This window comes from Camelus dromedarius, chromosome 6, assembly GCF_036321535.1.
Source record: "Camelus dromedarius isolate mCamDro1 chromosome 6, mCamDro1.pat, whole genome shotgun sequence".
NCBI lineage: Eukaryota > Metazoa > Chordata > Mammalia > Artiodactyla > Camelidae > Camelus > Camelus dromedarius.
In genome coordinates this window covers 18,367,012-18,384,976 of record NC_087441.1, presented here as the reverse complement: position 1 = coordinate 18,384,976, position 17,965 = coordinate 18,367,012, and the positions used below count along the sequence as shown (strand labels likewise).

Here is a 17,965-nt window from a genome sequence, read left to right as displayed (position 1 = left end):
GAGAGTTTTTATCATAAATGGGTGTTGAATTTTATCAAATGCTTTTTCTGCATCGATTGAGATGATCATGTGGTTTTTGTCCTTTCTCTTGTTGATGTGATGTATTACACTGATTGATTTGCGTATGTTGAACCAGCCTTGTGTCCCTGGCATGAACCCCACTTGGTCATGATGTATAATCTTTTTTATGTGTTGTTGGATTCTATTTGCTAAAATTTTGGTGAGGATTTTGGCGTCTATGTTCATCAGTGATATTGGCCTATAATTCTCTTTTTGTAGTGTCTTTGCCTGGTTTTGGTATCAGGGTGATGGTGGCTTCATAGAATGAGTTTGGGAGTATTCCCTCCTTTTCAATCGTCTGGAAGAGTTTGAGAAGGACTGGTATGAGTTCTTCTTTGTATGTTTGGTAGAATTCCCCGGTGAAGCCGTCCGGTCCTGGACTTTTATTTGTAGGGAGGTTTTTAATTGCTATTTCTATTTCCTTTCTAGTGATCGGATTGTTCAAGTGTTGAGATTCTTCTTGATTCAGTTTTGGTGGACAGTATGTTTCCAGAAACTTGTCCATCTCCTCTAGGTTATCCAGTTTGGTTCCATATAGTTTTTCATAATATTCTCGTATGATATTCTGTATTTCTATTTTGTTTGTTGTAATTTCTCCATTTTCCTTTCTTATTTTGCTAATTTGTGCTCTCTCTTTTTTCTTCTTTGTGAGTTTGGCCAGAGGTTTGTCGATTTTATTTACTTTTTCAAAAAACCAGCTTTTGGTTTGGTTGATTTTTTTCTATGGTCTTGTTAATCTCTATTGTATTTAATTCCTCTCTGATCTTTATTATTTCCTTCCTTCTGCTGCTTTTTGGGGCTTTTTGTTCTTCTTTTTCTAATTCATTCAGGTGGTGGGTTAAATTGTTTATTTGAGATTGTTCTTCTTTTTTGAGGAAGGCCTGTATCGCTATAAACTTCCCTCTTAGCACTGCCTTTGCTGTGTCCCATAGGTTTTGAGTGGTTGTGCTTTCATTATCATTTGTCTCAAGGTATTTTTTAATTTCAGCTTTGATTTCCTCATTGATCCATTGTTTTTTCAATAACATATTTTTTAATCTCCATGCTTTCCTTTTTTTCTCCTTTGTTTCTCTGTTGTTGATTTCCAGTTTCATGGCATTGTGGTCAGTAAAGATGCTTGAGATAATTTCTATCTTCTTAAAATTGTTGAGGTTTCTTTTGTGCCCAAGTACATGATCGATCCTGGAAAATGTTCCATGTGCACTTGAAAAGAATGTATATCCTATTTTTGGGGGGTGTAATGCTCTGAAAATATCCACCAAATCTAGTTTTTCTATTGTAGTATTTAATTTCTCTGTTGCCTTGTTTATTTTCTGTCTGGAAGATCTGTCTAGTGATGTTAATGCAGTGTTAAAATCTCCAACTATGATTGTATTCCCATCAATATCCCCCTTTATCTCTGTTAGTAATTCTTGTATGTACTTAGGTGCTCCTATATTGGGTGCATATATATTAACGAGTGTAATATCCTCATCTTGTATCACTCCTTTAATCATTATAAAATGTCCTTCTTTATCTTTCTTTATGGCCTTTGTTTTAAAGTCTATTTTGTCTGAAATCAGTACTGCAACACCTGCTTTTTTGGCTTTTCCATTTGCATGCAATATCCTTTTCCATCCTTTCACTCTCAATCTATATGTGTCCTTCTCCCTAAAGTGGGTCTCTTGTATGCAGCATATTGAAGGTTCTTGCTTTATTATCCAGTCTGCCACTCTGTGTCTTTTGACTGGAGCATTTAGTCCATTAACATTTACAGTAATTAATGATAGATGTGTGTTTATTGCCGTTTTGAACTTATCTTTGCAGTTGAATTGGTATATCCTCTTTGTTCCTTTTTTCTTCCTTTTGTGGTTTGGTAATTTTCCTTTGTATTATCATGGATTTTATTTAATTTTTGTGACTCCTTTGTAAATTTTTGGCTTGTGGTTACCCTTTTTTGTAAATCTATCAACCCATTACTATAACTGTTTTTATTAAACTGATAGTAACATGATCTCAAACCCATCCTACTGTTAAAAAAAATTTAAAAAAAAAGAAAAAAATATTCTATATTTCCCTGCCTCCCTCTCCCACTCTCAGTGATTTGTATGTCTTCTTTTATAATTTCATGTTTACTTTATTTGTAATTCATGAGTTATCACCTTTCCAGTGTGTGTTTCTCATTTCTGTAGCATCCTGCTGCTTTTCTATTTAGAATAGCCCTTTCAATATTTCTTTTAGCATGGGTTTAGTGTTGCTAAACTCCTGCAGCTTTTTTTTTGTCTGTGAAACTCTTTATTTCTCCTTCTATCTTCAAGGATAGCCTTGCTGGATAAAGGATCCTAGGCTGCATCTTTTTTTCATTCAGGGCTTTGAATATATCTTGCCACTCCCTTCTGGCGTGTAGTGTTTGTGTAGAGAAATCAGCTGAGAGCCTTATGGGGGTTCCCTTGTAACTTACTCTTTGCTTTTCTCTTGCTGCCTTTAGAATCATTTCTTTATCCTTGACTCTGGCCATCTTGATTATGATATGTCTTGGTGTGGGTCTATTTGGGTTCTTCCTGTTTGGGACCCTCTGAGCTTCCTGTACTTGGATATCTGATTCCTTCTTTAAGTTTGGGAAGTTTTCAGTCATGATTTCTTCAAAAACCTTTTCAATCCCCTTTGATCTTTCTTCTCCTTCTGGGACCCCTATTATGCGAAGATTGGGACGCTTTATATTATCCCATAGGTCCCTTATGCTATTTTCATTATTTTTTATTTTCTTCTCTTATAGTTCTTCTGAATGGGTGCTTTCTATTGCCCTGTCTTCTAGATCACTAATTCGTTCCTCTGCATTATCTAGTCGGCTTTGCACAGCTATTAGATCATTCCTCATCTCTGTCAATGAGTTTACCCATTCTACTTGGCTCTTCTTTATAGCTTCAATTTCATTTTTGACATATTTTATATCTCTAAACACTATCTCTTTTAATTCCTTCAGCAATTCGATCACTCCTTTTTTGAAATCTTGATCTAGTAGGCTATCGATGTCTATTTCGTTGATCTTTCTTTCAGGGGATTTCTCTTGTTCTTTTAATTGGGAAAGGTTTTTCTGCTTCTTCATCTTGCTCATACCTCTTTGGCACTGTGGTTTATGGAGTATCAGTTGTTTATTTTGGTCCTTAAGGATTTTATCTATCTAATACCTATTTAGGAATAGAACTTAGGAAAAAAATAAAAAAAAAATAAGAGAGAGAGAAAGAATTTTAAAAGAAGGGAGAAAGAGGGTTTGAAAACAGTGTATAATGAATAATAGAAGAGTGAGTTGAAGCAGAGTATTAATCGGGTTGAGACGTCCTTTTAAAACCTTTACAAAAAAAGGGGGGGAGATGAATAGATGTATTTGAAACCTGTGTCTAATCAATAGCAGGACATCAAAACCCAAGAGAAATAGAAATGAATTAAGAAGTAAAGATTAAGAGAGTAATAGAAAATAGAACAGGTAAAAACAGATATAAAAAAAAGGGGGGGGGGTGGTTTGTCGGTGTTCTCCTGGAGTCTGTGTGCTTTTAATGTGAAGTCTTTCTGTCTTCGTCCTGTTTTGGAAGCTCAGCTTGCTGTTTTCAGAGGCCCTCCGTTGGCGCCCTCTTCTGTGCTGCTCCCAGCACCTGTCGGCAAGCAGATCGCGCCTCCTCCTAACACTGGGTCAGGTGCAGCTCTCTGCTGTGGGCGGGCGGGTCGCTGCCCCTCCTGATGCTGCAGTCAGATGTTGCAGACTGGCCAGGTAGGAGGGCGGGTCGTGCCCCCTCCCAGCACCTCGGTCAGGGGCTGTGTTCCTGCCCGAAAGACGGGGGGGCCGCTCTCCCTCTACCTGCACCACCGGTAGTTCCGCTCTCTGTGCGGCTGCGCGCTCCGCCCTGGTCGGCGCTCCGCGAGTGGGCTCGGGGAAGACCGAGGGACAGCCCTGTCCCTGCTCCGAGCCAACACCCAGCTCCTTGTTGTCTTTGTGGAGCAAGTTCTCTGAGGGACCAGGATGGAAGGATACTATCTGCCCCGGGCTGCAGGCCAGTCTCAGTCTGGCCTTTGAGGCTGCTAAGCCCTTCGGTTCGGATGCAGGTTTCGCCCCCGCCCCCGCCTGAGTGCTCAGCGCGGAGGATATGGCGGCTGTGCCTGAGCCCCGCCTCTCTTCCCCCGAAAACTTTCCGCGGGTTTTCAGAGATGGGGGTGTGCACCCTTCCCCCGAGAGCACATCAACCTTGCTGTTTTATGGAGGGCCCAGGTTGTTCTGCCCTGTGCACCCACAGCCAGGGCGCGCAGCCCCTTGCGTTCCCCCGGGGCTGCCTCTGTGCAGCCACTTTCGTCCTCCGCCCGGCTTGTGCAGCCTGGCCCTGGCCGCCGCTGCCGGCCCGCGTCTCAGGCGGGGTGTCGGGGGGACGCTCTGTGCCCGTTTAACTTAGTTCTGTTAGTCAAGGGCTGCTCTGTACAGATCGGAGCCTGGGAGGCTCCCCCTCTGTCCCGCTGGCCTCTCAGTTGGAGAGGGGAGACCCAGAGAGCGAGCTCCAGTCCTCCTTTGCCGCTCCCTCCCCGCGGGACCTGTCCCGCGCTGCTTTGCCTTTTGTTCTTTCTTTTTTCCTTTTCTCCTACCAGATTTTTGGCGTCTTTATCTTTTGAAGAGGGCGATGTTCTGTCGGAGTTCCACAGGTGCTCTGGTTGGCTGAGTGGGTCTGTAGATGTGGGTCTTGGTGTATTTGTGGGAGAGGGTGACCTGCGAGCGTCCTTCTACTCCGCCATCTTCTCCGTCTTGTGTCATTAACTTTTAAGGTGACTTTTGAACCAAATCCATTTTACTCTGGATGACTTACTACCCTCCGTGTTCCTGACCTCTTGATGATTCGGTTAATGCTAATAGTTTCATTTCATATTTTTCCACTAGAACTGGAAAGGCTCTGAGCTTATCTTACTTATTTCATCATATCCATAGAATGTAGTTCAGCTGAATTTCAACTTGTTGAAATCGAAGAACCTTAAATCAAAGCTGAGAAGCTGTTTTGCATTACAAAGCTATTGGAATGTCTTCAAGATAAGCCCTATGATAGTGAAATGTACTCTAGTGAAGTAGTGAAGTACGCATCTGTCATTTGGGACTGTTGACTTCTGTGTTTAAGAAGTAAATTTTGCTAATGAGAGTGCTGTTCAACAGTGATTCTTGCATTTGTGCATGATCCGAATAATAATATTTAATTATTCAACTTATATGCCAAAGACTGTGTTGTTTCTTATGTACCCTTAGTTTTCCTCCTTGTACTTCCTTGTTTTCCTCTGTCTATAACTTATGCATAATTGTAGTTAAGTTAAAAATCTAATGTTGAGAGTATTTGTTAAGGAATTAGACAATACCGCCTTCCTTCCCAAGTTATAAATTGACCAAAGAAATTTTGAGATTTAAAATGAGTATGTTTTTAATTTGCAATTCTTTAACTCTAAATTTTGCTCTGTATGATACGTATATTTGTTCATAGTCAAGGAGGAAAATTTAAAATACTTCCAACTTTGGTTGGCAAAATAGAACTCAAGTGAAAAATCATCTCATACCTGCTTATACAGGAGTTGGGGGAATTTTTGGTAGAAAGTTACATGGATGGATCTACCCCAGGATACATTTTATAATTCAGCAACACTTTAAAAATACTTTATAATTTTTTTTTTACTAGTTGGCAGAGAGCAAGTCAAAAACTCATATTATCCAAATAAGTTTTCGTGATTATCTCACTGCTACCTAATAGCAGCATAGTGGAGGAAGTTTAATTTTGAGTTTTTACATGCCCACTTGTCTGTGTAGGTTCAGTTTTAAAATGTTTTCAACGGTGACTCACCTTCATTAGCTTTCCAAAAATGACAATTTGAAGGACAGTCCTGATTTGGATGTATGAGCTCTTATGTGCTTGTTCAAAATTAATCCAGAAGGATTTTAGGGAGATGGTGGTAGCAGTGGCTTCAGAGTTTTTTGATCTCTTTTACCTTTGCCATTTTCCTCCCATTTGCAAAAGAATTACATAAAAAGAGGCAGAGCAACTGGACAGCAAAACCAAACCCCTGGACAATATTTTACAACAAAACTAGGGAATGAGATATCCCCCAAATAAATCCAGGTGGTGACGTTCCACCCCCAGCCACAAAACCTGCAAGATATTCTTGGGGAGGAAAAAATTTACCTCTACCCTTCTGGGTTCTTTTGGCTTGTCTAATAATTAAATTGACATGAGACAGATTAACAGGAGAAAATCAAATTTTAATTTTGTGCATATAAGAGACTCAAAACAGTGACCAAAACAGGCAGCTTTTGTAACTTTTAGACAAAGAAACAATAACTTTGTGAAACTGACCAAAGAAACTTGGGCTCAGATACCAGTTAGTGAAGAATCTAAGCAGAATTTGTTCATACAGCTTCCTCAGCCTTGAATTCCCTGTCTCTTGCCATAAGGATGACTCCCTCTCTACCCGCTGCTTTCAGGGGGACAAGGAGGAGGGTCACAGTGTTCTTTTTGCACTGGCTGTTTCTCAAGTAACTTTAATCAAGATACCCCTTTGTCATAATTTGGGGTGACAGAACTCAGGAAAGAATTAGAAATAAAAGAAAAATAATTCTAGAAATTAAGACTAATTCATTTTAGTCATAAAAGAAATAGAAGATGAATAAGAGGCAAACTTGAAAACTCAAAAAGAGGTGAAGAAAGCATTATAAGGGGTAAGGGGAAATGACAAATATTGAAAAAAGGCCAAAAAAAAAAAAAAAAAAAAAAAAGAAGAAGAAGAAGAAGAAAAAGATTGAAAGTATGGATAATAAGTATCCCTGAAGAAGAAACCTATGGTGAGATGGAACAAAGACTAGAAATAATTTTTTTTAAAAAAAGGAAAACTAACCAGTTCTACTTCAAGAAAATTTTTTCAAAGAAAACCTTTCCTCCTCCACCAGAAAAGAAAAAAAAGAGGAAGGAGGGAAGGAAGGAAAGAAAGGGAAGGAAGGAAGGAAGGAAGGAAGGAAGGAAGGAAGGAAGGAAGAAAAAGAAAGAAAGAGAAAGAAAGAGAGAAAGAGAGAAAGAAAGAACGAAAGAAAGAACGAAAGAAAGAAAGAAAGAAAGAAAGAAAGAAAGAAAGAAAGAAAGAAAGAAAGAAAGAAAGAAAGAAAGAAAGAAAGAAAGAGAAAAGAAGGAAGGAAGGAAGAAAAAGAAGGAAAAAGTGAAACTTTATACTGAAAGAGTATATTATGGCTGAGAACACTAATTCAAAAGGACCAACAGAGTGGTATATTCTGGTAAAATTACTAGACTTTAAAAAGAAAAAAAATCCTTTGATCATTTAAACAAAAGGGAAAAACATGACTAAAAAAGGAAAGAAAATTAAATAACCATAAGACTTTTCAACAGCAATGCTTTATACCAAAAGAAGATAGAGGAACATATTTAAGAAACTCAAGGGAAAAACATATGAGCCGAAGATTTCATATCCAGAAAACCAACTTTCTAGTAACTAGCAAAGAGCACAGGGAATCTGTCATCAACATGTAAGATCTCAGGTAATATTGGTCCAATCAGCACTTCTTGAGGAATTTACTAGAGACCAGGCTTCAGACAGCCAAAGTAACTAGAGAAACAGCATCGTAGGACTGATGGAGAGCACTGGATATTTTGTTATCTGGAGAACTTAAACTAGATGCAACAACCAGGAAGAGGTTCCAGCTGGCCAAAAATGGGGGACAGTTTGATCATCAATAATGGTAATATATTTGACCCTGGAACAACTCAGGGGCTAGGAGCGCCAACCCTCTGGCTAGTGGAAATTCCATGTTTGTAAGTTCTCTTTGCAGTGGGCCCTTCATATCCTCGGTTTGTGTAGTGCTATAGTATGTACTTAGTGAAAAAAATCCGTGTATAAGTGGGCCTGTGTAGTTCAAACCCATGTTGTTCAAGGATCAACTGTAATTGCAGTAGATCAAAACCCATCGAGTATGTTAATCTATGAATTCATAATGATATTTTAAAATAAATTAAAAATTGGTCACCTTTGGAAAATGACAGGAAACCAGTTCATTACAGGGAAACCTTCAATAAAAGAGAAAAATAAGACCTGTAATCTTGCCTTTCCTGAATGAACTGTCCTACCGATTGAATAAATAGATGAGGGGAGTATCTTTAAAAAACTGTTTCAACTAAAAATGAATGATGTAATATCCGAATTCTGAAGCTCCCTTTGGATGAGCATAGGCATTTAGCATGACAGCTGCTAGGATCACGTGCCTCCTAAATCCTACTAAACACCACCATAATCTTGCCGAAAGAGCAAACCTGAGTCTCTTTCATTTTTCGGATCCAGCTGCCAATTTGCGGAATATCCAAAGGAACATGCTGAACTGTGCCAAAAATATTCAACCAGCAAAATCCAGACCCTAGGAAACTCTACAGTTCGAATTGCCTGAGTTTTCCAACAGTTAAATTGTAAGGAGATGGCAAGTGTGGAGAGGAAACCTGGTAGATTAAAAGTGTTTTAAGATATATCAGATTTTTTTTTTTAAATTTATGTAATGGAGGTTACTGGAGATTGAACCCAGGATCTTGTGCATGCTAAGCACACACTCTACCACTGAGTTATACCCTCCCCTCTATCTGATTTTTTAAATGAGCTAGACTAAACTGTAGTATCTAAGGACAGACATTGAACTATTTTTAAAACATAAGGAAGTTATTATTACTTATAAAAATGAGGATAATGGTTTTATGGACGTGGGGGCAGAATATGACTGGAATAGAGGCTGGAATGGAATGACAGGAGGCTTTTGAAATGTCCAACAAAGTTCAGTTTCCTGACTGGATGGTATTCACTGTATAATAATGTACTAAACCATGTATTTGTTGTCTATAGTTTTATATATCTGTGTTTTATTTTACAATAAAAAGAGTTTAAAAATAAATCAGTCCGGTCACAAACATTTTAAGAGTGGTTATCCCTGGGTGGCAGAAGAGGAGGCAATTTTAACGTTTCTCTTTTTTCTCTTTCTTTTGTATTTTTTTCTAATTGTACTTACAACAAACATGTCTTTTATGTGCAGTTTAGAAGTTACAAAGTGACGCTTCAATATAAATTTTGTAAAAATCAGCCACAGGGTATCTTAGCAGTACTTTATTTTAAATGAAGGGGAAATTCAGAATGTAATAATAGATATTTTAGTCACTGACTATGACTTCTTTTCTTACAAAACTTAAAATTGTTTATTTTCTTGGAGAAGTGACATAGTGCTGCTGTGTTGAAAAGACCCAGGTTTGCAAGAGCAGCTCTCTCCTTACTGACATTGTAGGTCTAAATCCCTGAAAGCTTTAGTATGTTTCCTTATGAGTCAAACAAGTGATGATAGTCTTACCATCCTTGATGGTAAAAAGAGGTTAAAGGAAAGCTATTTATAAGGTGCAGAGTTCTGTGCCACTATGTTACCCTTGTGTCATCTTACGAGATCTACAAAATCTTTTGGTCTCCTTTCTTTTCTTACAGCAATGAATGAAAACCTGGTCTTTCAAGGAATGCATGGATAACTTAAAATATTGCATAATTTGTATAGTAATAAGTAGTCATCAATTTCATCTTCATATCATAACATCAGTAGTTAACTGCTTAAAAAAGAAAAAGAAGATGGAGTTGACTTTGATTATATTTACTATGATAGATGGATGGTCCTTTATTTTGTTTTTTTTATCAAACTGTAGCTCCAGCACCTTAGAACTGAGAAATGTTAGGTCCTGTCATTAGATAGCAAATCAGACCAAATATGTACAACTGTCTTTTAACTTTTTTGATGAGAAAATGGGCATAATTCATTTTCTTGGGTCTGTCCCAACTGAAGAGTCACACTCCTGTGGGATGAGTTACTTTTCACTAAAGATTATGTTATTAGTGAATTTGGTGCCTTTAGATTACAACTGTTGGTGGTAGTTTTTTTCCCCTCAGTAAGCATTCTCTGTATGAGAATGCATTCATTTTTTCCAAATACTCAGTTGGAGCATTAGCAGAAACTCTAATTTAATTCAGCCCCTGCTGTAATGTTTTGGGAGGCAGGTAGGTGCTTTGTTTCTATGCTTTTTGTGAGACAGAGAGGGTTTTTGTTGGTTGGTTGGTTTTGCTTTGCTCTTCCATGTTTTGAATGTATTTCTCTAAAGAATGTATGATGTGCAATTGGACTTGTACTTTTGAATGATGTTTTTTTTTTTTCCCCCAAGCAAGAGACCACATTGAAATCCAAATATAGATAAGCTAGGAGAACATTATGCCAGGTGAAAGAAGCCAGTCACAAAGAACCATGTATTATATAATTCCATTTGTAAGAAATGTCCAGATAGACAAATTCATAGAAACAGAAGGTAGATCAGTGGTTGTAGGGAGAAGATAGGGGTGGGAATGGAGGTGGGAATGACTGCTGATGGGCACAGGCTTTCCTTTTGAGGTGATGATAATGTTCTAGAATGAGATAGTAGTGATGGTTGCACAACGCCGTGAATATACTGAAAGGCACCATATTGGACACTGTCCTGGCTGAGGCCAGCTGGGTAAGTGGCCTGGTGACTTGCCCACCCAGCCCACTCAGGGCTGCCTGAGGTAAAGACCAGGATGTGACTTGACAACCACTGGCCTGACCAATAAAAATGTTTTTATTGCCAGATGGAAATGGACCAGGTAAAAGCTGGGGGCCATTACTTCCTTAGCTGCCTGTATATTAACAATGTGTTAAGAGCAGACCTAGAAATAAATTGGGTCATAAATGCTTATTCTTGCATAAGAGCCTTCTTTTTGTATTTCTGTCATGGAAAACTTCTTCCTTTTTTTTTTTCTTCTCTTTACCAAAACATTCAGGATAAACATACCTATAACCTTAATGATCTGCAGTTGTGATACCCATTGCTAAAGGTCCAAATGTCCTTTATAGTAGGTCCTTTTGGCTTTATTCTCTGTCCCAGGTATTATGTCTCTAAATATTTCCTTCTTTACTCCCAACTGTGTTCTGCTTTTCTCTCCTGTTCTGCCTGGTTATAGATTTTAACCCAAACTATCATTTCACAGCAACCCTTTTTTCCTCTGTAGAGTGTCTTGGATTCTTTTTTTTTTCATTAATGGCTTATTTTCTACACTTTACATTTTGGGCAGTTTGTATCTATATAATTGCAGGTATTTTATAGTTTATTCTTTGTTATTCAGGAAAAGATTTGACATTATGGGTCTGATAGGAAGGCCTAATGATAACATGGGTTGTGCTTGCTGTGTATATATATTTTTTAATAAGGTAAAAATTGATGTATAAATAGCTTGGGCTGATTTATGTTTTCTCTGTGCTCTGCAGGCTTAGAGAATTAAAAGTTCCCTTAATTGTTTACTAGAAGAAGATATATTTAGGTGAAATGGGAGCAAATAGAAAGTAACAAAACTACATAAGGGTTGACTCAGAATTTAGTTGTTTTAAAAAATAATTATATTCTTTTCCCTTCCATCTGCAAAACAAGTTTGTATGACACCTGGGCATGGTTGTCATGAGGGAAAAGACAGACCGGGGAGGGTGCAAGGGCTGGGGAGAGCAGGCAGTGGGTAAGTCAAAGTATTTGGCACTCACTTTGTTATTATAAATAAGTTCTCTGATTTTGTTTCATAAACAGATTGGAGTGAGGTCTGTCTAATTATAGATAGGAAAGCCAAGTATGAGTCAGACAACCAAGGTTTTAGCTCAGTTTTGTATTTTAAATACATCTTAAGAAGGACTAACCTTGATGTCTGTTTAACACATTCCAAGTAAAAACTAGAATTGATGATAAGAATTAGAAAATTGGGGCTTAGAGAACAGTTCATGGAAAGGAACGAGGAGGGTGGAGGCTCAGGCAGATTTCAGCCCACTTCACCCTAAATGATTATTAACTAATCATCTTGAAATGCCTAAAAATGTAACATTTTATATTGCCATTAGAAATTTAGTCCATGTCAAGTAATTATACGTTTGCATGGTTGGGAAAGAACAAAGAATCTGACGGTATTCCTTGCACTGTAGCGCACCAGTGCGGCCCTCCTCTTTCTCCCTTATGTATTACTTTCTTTTGTCCAGACTACGATTTATGCTGGCTTGTGAAGTCAGTACAGGCTACATATGTAGTTCACCTTCATTTATTCACCTTAGTTAAAACCATATAATATCCAGAATACTTCATTATCTCCAGATGTTTAATAGCAAATTGTAACTTTTTTAGAGAAAGGAATCAACCAATAACATTGCCCAAAACTAATTTTACTTTTTGGCCCAGTTGTTAAGATATTGGGAGAATGAGCTTCCTATGGTTTATTCTCAACAGGAAATTAAAAACTATAGACTAGTTGCTGGATGTATTTAATGATGAGTGCTGATGGCCATGTGTTCTCAGGACATTGTGTGTTATTCCAGAAATACATTAAGCTACTGAAACTGCTGTCATTTAATTGCATCAGTTTACATCTGCTTCAATTTGATTGTGGATAGTTGTCTCCTTCCATTTTAATGACAAAAGTGTAATTTTTTTCAACCTCATAGACAACGTCTGGGGAAGATGTACGAGACTTCACAAAGGTGCTGAAGAATAAGTTCAGATCAAAGAAATACTTTGCCAAACATCCTCGGCTTGGCTACCTGCCAGTCCAGACAGTTCTTGAAGGTGACAACTTAGAAACGTAAGTTTAATTTTAATAATGAAACTTGTATGTGTTCTTATAACTGATACTGTCTTTTATTATGTTAGTGACAAAAGAGAAATTGTCTGATACCAAAAGGAATTTGTGTTTTTGTAAAATATTTCATTTTAAAAGAGGTAAAATCAACTTGGAATCAATCTTCACAACATGAATTTTGAGTATTTGCTTTTGACAATGTTACAGCAAAGTTTTCAGTTTTAATTTTGTGTAAGTTCCTAAACTTTAAAAATACGTACTAATGTCTCAACTTCACATTGGTCATCTCTTTCACTCTTACAAAAAACTTAAAAAGCAAATTGTCGTATTATATGCTTTTTCATCATTTTATTTCTTTTCCATTTTCCCCTCTTTGTAGGATGTTTTTACTATTTCTTGTAGTACATGTAATAGATGAAATTTCTTAAAAGTATATAATTTGAGTTTACAAAGATAAATAAAGTTTCAAGTAGCAAAATTACTATGGGATTATACAGCAAAGAATAACAATTTATACCCTGAAGTGAAAAGAAAAAGAAAATTTTAAATGAGCCAGAAGAAATGCAGGGACTAATTTTAAATTACAAAACAATTATATATCAAGATCAAACTAAATATGATTTTACGTCTTTGAATCACTTTTTAAAATATCAGCGTAAATATGCCTGCCAAGGCAATTTTCTTTTGCTTGAATCTGATGGAAAATGAACTTTTATTGCTAATCATCACCAGAGTGCTAGCCATAAAGAACAGTAAAGTTCCATTTACAGAAATATGCCTTCTCAAGTGACTACAAAAATGAAGCTCCGAAGGGTGGCATTTTCTAACCTGACACAGTAGAGAAAATTGTAGTAAGAAGTATAAAAATGTGTCAACATTTAGCCTTCAAAACTCATAGTTCATTTTATTGTATAAATGAGAGATCATCAGATAGTCGGAATAGTCCTCTCTATCCTAGCAGTCCATGTCTCAAAGATGTCAAAATACAGGGATAGACTATTTAGTTCAAAATTTTTTCCATATAAAACCTTGTATACAACGGGCTTTGCTACATTTATGTACATTTTTTTTTCAAAGCAACCAAACTTTATAGTAAGCTTTATTTATCTCTCTATAGGTAATGTTACAGGTCTGCCTGCAGAAAGAAATATAATGCAGCTGTCTGTGTAGCTAGATTGGTCCCAAAATGCCACATTTACATTTAAATACCAAAAAATACCAACTTTTGATAACTTTGATATGAACTCCGTGCAACTAAGATATATGCCTCCCAGATATTTTTTTCCACCATCTACTTTAGAAGAAATTTTACTGAAGCAATTTCAATTTGAAGGACACTATTCAAATACTTAAAATCGATAAGGAAAGGTAGTTTTTGGTCCCTTCTTTGTCTTGTGGGTATGTTTTTTCCCTTTTTTTCAAAAGGTCATAAGATAATGCATTCTTATTTGTTTTAGTATCTAATAAATAGGCTAACTATGCTGAACACCTTCTAATAAAGACAAAATTGTACTTCTGTTGGTATCAGGTCTAAATAACCTTAGGAGTAACTGCCTGAGCATAGAATTATCACACGGAGCTTTTATTTACAGGATAGTCTGAGACGTTGGAACTAGTGATGTGCCTTCCACTCTTTTGATAAACCATTGGCGTTTTATGTTCCAAATGCCTGCATCCTTCATATGAATCCTGCAGATAGATAGATCTTTTATACTCCTTTTAAGCAATTTTGATAATTTACCTTTCAGTGTCAAACTAATCACTGACATCAATCATTCTATTCTGAGTGACTCAGTTAAGTGAAAAAGAACAGAAAAATGTGCCAAATAATCATGTGCTATGATTTTTGGCTGTAACTCTGAAGATGCTTCATTTCATCTAACATGAATTTACCAGTGTTTTCGGTGAGAGGAAAACAAGAGAAAGAAAAGAAGGAGTATAAGATTAAATCAGATGCCACAAGATCCTTTTTGGAAAAGATTTATGAGCTACTGGATACAGTGGGCAGGTTTTCTTCTTTTTTTAATCCTAGAACGCATTCTTGGAGTCAGTATAGTTCATTTTTCTACTGAGCCCTTTCCAGTACAAGGCCACTTAATCTTCTGGTGTAACAATTTATGTGAGTGGGTAGTAAAAAGTTTGATTTCGTTTGTTCTTCTATTTGTGGGAGGAGAAGACTGGAGAAAAACCAGCGAAGTGGTAAATGTGTTGAAGTTATTTATGAAGCTGATTAGAATTTTCTTTCGCTTCTTTCTCTTTCACCTCTGAAAAATGACATGTCTTATTCTCCATCCAGTAATCATACATGCATGCGTGGAAGGGATTTATGGAGAAAATGAGTTATTATTAAAAGGAGGTAAACAAAACCATGTCTAGGTTTATTCAATTAATTTTGTAACAATTTATGCAATTTTTAAAAAAAATAAATCAACATAAATGAGTAGAGCTTAGTGAAAGAGTTACCACTGAAAATAAACCTGAGAAATAAGCTCAAATAATGGCAAAGTAATTTGAGAACTGAGAGAGATGTATTGGCTAAAAAGATAGGTTGGTTTCCCTGAAGACTGGGCGGACTCAAATAAACACCTCTCCCTGGTGTTGGTTAAGGTGGAATAGATGAGTTTCATGGTTTTTAAAGTTCTTACTGTAGCACGAACCAAGTCACAGTAAGTGTAATTATGGCTGTGGGAGCACTGGCCTGGGAGGAAGTGACACCCAACCTGAGAACTGAAAGATTAGTGGGGCCAAACGCTCTGTGTTGGGTGCCTGGGGAGGAGAGGGGGAGTTTCCAGGCAAAGCAAACATTTTAAAAAGCCAGAAGACAAGATTGTTTTGGAAACTGGGATGGGAAGCAGGGAACAGTGACAAGCAAGGAGAGTGACAAGAAAAGCAGGAACCAGATAATGGGGGCCACGTCAGCCATGCCAAGGAGTTTGGAGTTTATCCTGAGAGCAGTGGGGAGCCACCGAAGGTTTATATGCTAGAACGTGCGGGCCACCACTTACTCTGCTCTGGGACAGTTGGACTTAAGAAGGTAAAATGATGGGAAGCATAAGGAGCAGCCTGCTGAGAATTTGAGGCATTACGTTCTTCAAAGGAAGTCTGAGTGATGTTTCATACATTATTAAATGTATTTAGTAGAGTCTGAGTCCTTTCCTATTAGTGTGTGATTAACCAAAACACCCTGTTCAGCCACCACTCTGGGAAGCAGGGATAGGCTGCACTGTGAAGTCTAGGCGAACATGCAGATCGGTTTTACTTTTAACCCCCTTTAATCACAGATTCTAACTATGCAGGGAAAATACTACCCTGTGTTTTTCTTGTAGAATTAAATGAGAAAGCTTATCATTTAACTTTTTTTTTTCAACAAATCAAAGTACTGTGAAGTCAATAAAGCCTAAAGTTTGATTTTTTAATCTTTATTTTTTCCCTTAGAAATTTTCACAATATATAAAAAACCTTCTTTTGAGAAAGGTTCAATGTAGCTTTCTGCCTCTGCCATTCTTATCTTAGTTCAATGAATCACTATCGTGCTAACTGAATTAACTTTGCAGGAACCAGTCAAGCAGTTCCACACAGCTTTTCCAAGTTCGATTAAGACGAAAAAATACATAGTTTTCTCATGTTTCAAGCTCACAGCCAATGTTGCGGTACACTTGAATTTTAGCAATAATCTCTCGAGCAGTTACTATTTTTCAGAAAGTGTAGTGCAAATCATTTACCTGACATTTAACATCCATATTTCAGAGTTAATAAACAGTAGTGATGTAAAAAGACTATTGAATAATACTGTGTTGTTTCATTGTCGTTGTATCATTTTACACATGGATAATTAAGTCTATTTACAGACTGGATGTTCTGACAAACCCAGACTGGATAAATGCCTGTTTTTCAAAGTAGGTCCAAAGAGTCTTAGGTTTTCATTCAAGAAGATGACTTTCCATTTTCTTTTAATCTTTGCTATGCAGACATCAACATTTGCTTCCCAGTAGGAGATAATGAGATCATTAACTTTTTCTTAAGTATGTATCTATTATAGAAACAGGAGAATCAGGTGGATCTAGATCTAGAAAAATTTAAACTTTCCTTCCTCTTTGTTTCAATCAGCATTAGCTTTTGCAGGAGACTTATTCAATTAGACAACTGATTTTCTTTGGAACTTTAAATTTCCACATTCATCAGTATTTCTCCCCCTCTGCCCCCCTGCCAAAAAAAAAAAAAATGGTTAGAATTTGAACTAGCTTTTGATTAGGATCATCTGTTTTCAAACGGTATTGCATGGAAGCTTGGGGAGTTCTAGGCAGTGCTGTGAGGTGGGAGGGCACCTCCAGGACTAGGAGGAATACGGAAAAATCAAGTTCCAGTCTCAAGCTCTGATTCAAGCAGACCGTGTTTCTTTTCTTCACTTTCATTGATTGGACTTCTGTATAAAATTTTATTTAAAGAAAGTGTATAGTGATGCAGAAAAGTTGCTTTCAGTTCTAGCGATAATGTGAAACTTTGGGCTGGGTGTAGAGAGGAGTACCTAGATTGTATCTTTTTTCAGTGTATTTGTGAGGTTGCAATACTCTGTGTACACCTGGGTTTGGAATTTTACATTTAAAATTGGGCAAAGAATCAGAGAAATCTCATTTTATTGCAACTCTGCCATCAGTATATAATGTGGTCTTGAGTAATTAATGTTACCTTTCTGATCAAGGTTCTTCTCCACAAAAAACAAAAATATGATTGCATCTCTCTTCAGTATATTATGGAACAGTATTTTAAAAATTATTACATAATTTTGAGCTATTTTATAGCATTCTGTTTCTTTCTTCAGTAAGACTATTTAAAGTGTCTTTGCTGTCTATAACAAATGTCCTGTAATAGCTGTGAAAAGGCCCCAGCAGGCACTTAAATATACAGCATCTTCTCTAGAATAAACAATCATTTCTGTTACTTTTGATTTCTTCATGGTGGACCTCAGGGCAACCAAACATAGGAGTGGAGGACAATTGAGAATGTCCCCCACCCCACCCTGCCCGCTGCTTTTGTCTTAAATTGCTCTAAAGTGTTTGTTCTCTGGTTTTTGTTTCCCTCTCCCCTCTTTGCAGTCCTATCACACTCATCAGTATGTGGCCAGAGCACTATGAGTGAGTATTCACAGCTCCATATGCACAAGGCGGATGTTCTGATCAGTTTTATTAGCATGCGGTGATTACTAAACTCCTGTTCTAAAATAATA

The 17,965-nt window shown here is 37.2% G+C and overlaps 1 protein-coding gene across 16 annotated transcripts in view; it reads left to right on the top strand.

Moving 5' to 3' along the window:
* The window catches only part of UTRN (utrophin), a 457,624-nt gene that overhangs the window by 415,291 nt on the left and 24,368 nt on the right, over positions 1–17,965 (top strand). For 13 of the 16 annotated variants that reach the window (XM_064486618.1, XM_064486616.1, XM_010983720.3 and 10 more), the window contains 2 exons: positions 12,608–12,744; positions 17,835–17,873. In XM_064486618.1, the coding sequence (XP_064342688.1) occupies positions 12,608–12,744; positions 17,835–17,873 (176 nt within the window). The remainder of the gene's footprint in view (positions 1–12,607; positions 12,745–17,834; positions 17,874–17,965) is intronic. The other 3 variants (XM_064486622.1, XM_031456488.2, XM_031456492.2) reach the window with 1 other exon arrangement.